Source organism: Monoraphidium neglectum, assembly GCF_000611645.1.
Source record: "Monoraphidium neglectum strain SAG 48.87 unplaced genomic scaffold scaffold03686, whole genome shotgun sequence".
Classification (NCBI taxonomy): Eukaryota; Viridiplantae; Chlorophyta; class Chlorophyceae; order Sphaeropleales; family Selenastraceae; genus Monoraphidium; species Monoraphidium neglectum.
The window spans coordinates 2498-6431 of NW_014009943.1; the positions used below are offsets into that span (position 1 = coordinate 2498).

Consider the following 3934-nt stretch of genomic DNA (forward strand, 5'->3'; position numbering starts at 1 on the left):
GGCCTTGAGGCGGCCCGCGGCCACCACAGGGGCGCCGCCAACAGGAGGCCGGCCCGTCAAGACGTCGCCGCCGCCGCCGCCGCCGCCGCCGATGCCGCCGCCGCCGTTGCCGCCGACACTGCCGCTGCCGCTGTCGCCGCTGCTGCCGCTGCTGCCGCCGCCGCCGTTGCCGCTGCTGGCGGCGGCAAAGACATCGCCGCCGATCCAGCAGCAGCAGCCCTCGGCGCCGACCCCGGCAAATGTGAAGTCAAAGGCGGGCCCCTTGGCGCCGCTGCCGGCGCTCACGCCCGGCGCGGCGCTGATGGCCACCTGCTCATCGGCCACCGCGGCGCAGGCGCCGCCGGCTGTGGGGGCCGAGAAGATCTCCAGGTCCAGGGGGACGCCCATGAAGAAGGACAGGGAGCCGCCGCCGACCACGCTGCCGAGACCGCTGGGGCCCGCCGCCGCCGCAAAGCTGAAGGGCTCCTCGGGCGCCTGCCGCCAGGGGTTGAAGGGCGCCTCGCCGGCGGCGGCGAAGAAGGCGTCGATCTCGTCGGCAAACGCGGCGTCGTACGCGCCGGGCGCGGCGCTGATGCTGTCCTGCTCGTCCACCACGACGGGGCAGTCGGGCCGCGGCGCGGGGGCGCCGCCGGCGCCGTCGTCGCCGCTGCAGTCAAAGGGGATTGGCCCCAGCAGCAGGCCGCCGTCGTCGTAGCACAGCTCGTCGTCACTGAAGCCGGCGCTCAGCAGCCGCGCGCGGTGGCGCTCGTTGAAGTAGGCTAGGTCCTCCTTGCTGCTGAAGTCGCCGCCGCCGCTGGGGCCGCCGGGCGTGTCGGCGATGCCGCAGGAGGGCACCTGCGGGGAGAGGCGTGCAAACCAGGACCTGGGCAGTGGCAGCGAGGGCTGGTCGGCGGAGTCGGCGCTGCTGCGGCTGCTGCTGCTGGCACCAAACAGGTCTGTGGAGCTCATGGCGCAGTCATCATCAAAGCAGCTGCTGCCAGAGGCCACGGAGGCCTCGCATGGGGTGATCGGGTCCCGCAGTGCATCGTGGGCGTCAAAGCAGGGGGTGCCGGTGGCATAGTGGCGAAAGCCACTGTTGTTGAAGAGATCGTAGAGGGCCATGATGGTGGCGAACTCGATCGTAGGGGACCAGCGTCGTGTTGCCACGCGATGATCTTGTTGGGTTGCTGGTTGACTGCTTGCAGGAGGCTTTGGGTCCTTCCAGGTAAACTGAAAGTGAACGATGTTATGGAGGGTGTGCGCTAAATATGGCCGGGGTGGGATCTGAGCGGTCTCATTGCGGTTTGACCAAACTCGAACTCTCAGATCGGGGGAGTTGGCGTCGTCGTGGGCTCCTGAAAGCTAACGAAGCACTCGTCAGGGTTGAGGGGTCACATGCCGTCGAGGATTGTGGGGCCCTGGGTGATCTGGGCGCAGCGGGTGACGTGGCGCGTCGCTGCGGGCGGTGGCGCGCAGGCGTACGCATCGCTGTGGAGTGTGTGTCTCCGGATGTCAACGGTATGCTAGGATACAACCATGGGCATATGTTGTCGCTGCACCCCTTCCTGTGTCCATATGGTGCATATACTGCAGCAGCAACACAATGCACCTCTTGCCCGGTTTGCACACCCAACCGGGGTGGGGCTCTTAGGTTCCGTTGCACACCGTCCAGAACAGCGGCACTGCGTTGCCTGCGCCCTGCTTGTTGGTACCTCTTGCTTCAAGCGGGCACAGGGCGCATCACAATGGCATAGTATCAATTACATTGTCAGGGGTCGTGAGGCAGCGGGTCGAGGGGTCCTGTTGCGCTCTTCAATCTCAGGTGGTGCATGCTGCTGCCTTTCACCCTCAAAGCCATATGTCTTGACAGTACGGGGGCACCACACTCATCAATACGCACCGCCCACCAAACCTAGCCAGCCAGCCGCCGTTTCACGTGCGCAGCCCAGAACAGCGCAAGCCGGGGGAACAGACGGCCGCCGGCCTTTGATGACTTTTGAGGAGGCGTCAGGCTGACGTCAAGTCCACGCCAGATGTGTCGGTGATGTGTCCCTCTTCTGAGGAGGGACCTCACGCCAATGTAATTTCAGACCGCCCTCGCTGCCACGCCTGAGCGGGGCTGGCGCAGCGGCACACTGCCACAGCACTGATGCGCGCCCCACACACAAGCACACATGATAATAGCTGGAAAGCGCCAAACGGGGCGGCGGGCCGTGAGAGAGGGGTGGCCGCAGCCCTCTGAGACAAAGAGGGCGGGCGCGTGCGCATGGGGGCGTGTGGTGCCCGCGCGAGGGGGCCTCGCGGCGCCCCCCTCGGCGCGGGAAGCCCGGTTGGGCGACTGCGGAGGTGGATTGAGGGCGCCGCGAGGCCGCGCCACGCGGGCCCCTGCGCCTTCAAACAAACAAAGATCGCAGGCAGGCCGCGCAGCAGCCAAAGGGCCTGCACAGGAGGGAAGGAGTTCGGGGGCACGTCGGCCCTCTTGAATTGTTGGTTGCGTCAGCGGCGGCAACTTTGCCACACTGCCGATATCAGGGTGTGCGCACTGCTGGCCCACAAAGCGGGCAGGCGGCTGCTGCCTCCGTGCAGGCCGGGTGACAAAACAATAGGCAAAGGTTGGAGCCACGGCGGGCGCGCCACAAGCCTTTGCGAGGCGGGCTGGCCGTTGAGCAAATGCGTGCAAGGCTTTTGCTTGCAGTTGCTCAACCTCCGTAGGTGATTTGGCACGGCTGTGAGGATGGCTTAGCCCGGGCTTGGAGGGCAAAGCCATGCAATCTGCGGCCGCATCAACAGGGGCGCGCAACACATCCGGTGCATCACGTTTTGGTTGGCAAGGCAGCGGCAAGCGGCAAGGGCAGCAGGCAGGTTGCGGGTCAACGCACGCACGACCACACCCAACAAGGGCCCTGGGCAGGCGGCGGTGATTGCAGCTTGAGCTAATACCAACAGCGACTACTGCAAATAGGTCTACAGCCAAAGGCGCGAGCAAAGGATAGGGTAGGATATTCAATATTCAATACCTAGAAGGGCAGCGCGCCACACCGCAGGCGGGGGGCTCAGGCGCGCCGAAACACAAGGACCCCGTAGAACCCCAGAGGTGGTACAGCAGGTGAGGGGAAGCTTCCGGCCCACGAGCCCTCGAGGGCGCTTCCCCCGCGCCACAGGGACACTGGGCCGCCGCAATCTGCAATCGCTCTCAACAGGGGGGCGCTCGCTCGTCAAACGTCCCACGCGGCGCACGAAGGGTGCTGGGAGGCCAGGAGCGCGCACGACATGCTATCGCCCGCTGCGAAATCCAGTGCGGGGCGCGACCTATACACAACGCGTCAAGTAAAGGCCTGCAAAAGGCTCTGCCACGCGCCGTGTCTCGTGAACGGCATATATATGGCAGTGCCATCGGACCGGCGCAGGCCAGCGGCGAGTTTGAGGAGACGGCAGGGGCGTGGCGCCGAGCTTGTGTGTTCCTATAGTGAACGCGCGCAGGTCGCCTCTGGACGTCCCTGCTCCAAGCCGCGCGGCCGTGCCGCGGGGCCGGCCACCCTCGCCTCGCCCCCCTGCGACAGCCCCGCGCGCCGATCACCCGCGCAGCCGCGCCATGAGGGCTGCGACCGCCTGCTTCTCGCGCTTCAGCACCTCCGCCCGCCGCGGCTTCATCGTCCTGGTCAGCGTGCCGTCCTCCGCCGCCAGCGGCCGCCGCACCACCAAAAAGTGGCCCACAAACTCCTCGGGCCGCGCGTCGGGCCGCGCCGACGCGAGCGCGCGCGCCGCGTCCCGCTCGAGCAGCGCCTGCACGCGCGCCGCCTCGTCGGGCCCGCCGCGGGGGGCGCCGTCGGGGGCGGCGGGGCCGTCGATTACGCCGTCCGAGGTTAGGGCCTCGTCGTCGACGAAGAGCAGGGCGCCCAGCTCGCGCTTGTCCTGGCCCACCAGTATGGCGTGCCTGGGGGTGGCGGTGGTGGGG

General features: G+C 67.4%; 2 protein-coding genes across 2 annotated transcripts in view; both read right to left on the reverse strand.

Moving 5' to 3' along the window:
- Positions 1 to 1101, reverse strand: part of MNEG_13202 (hypothetical protein) — a gene marked incomplete at both ends in the record, with an annotated part of 1827 nt that extends 726 nt beyond the window's left edge. Inside the window, one exon of the mRNA XM_014038326.1 lies at positions 64 to 1101. Within this exon, the coding sequence (XP_013893780.1) occupies positions 64 to 1101 (1038 nt within the window). The remainder of the gene's footprint in view (positions 1 to 63) is intronic.
- Positions 1102 to 3552: 2451 nt separating this feature from the next.
- On the reverse strand, positions 3553 to 3913 carry MNEG_13203 (hypothetical protein; the record flags this gene model as incomplete). The annotated part of the gene is made up of 1 exon (XM_014038327.1): positions 3553 to 3913. A coding segment is annotated over one exon (361 nt), but the record flags the coding sequence as incomplete, so codon positions are not given.
- Between the last annotated feature and the right edge of the window lie 21 nt (positions 3914 to 3934).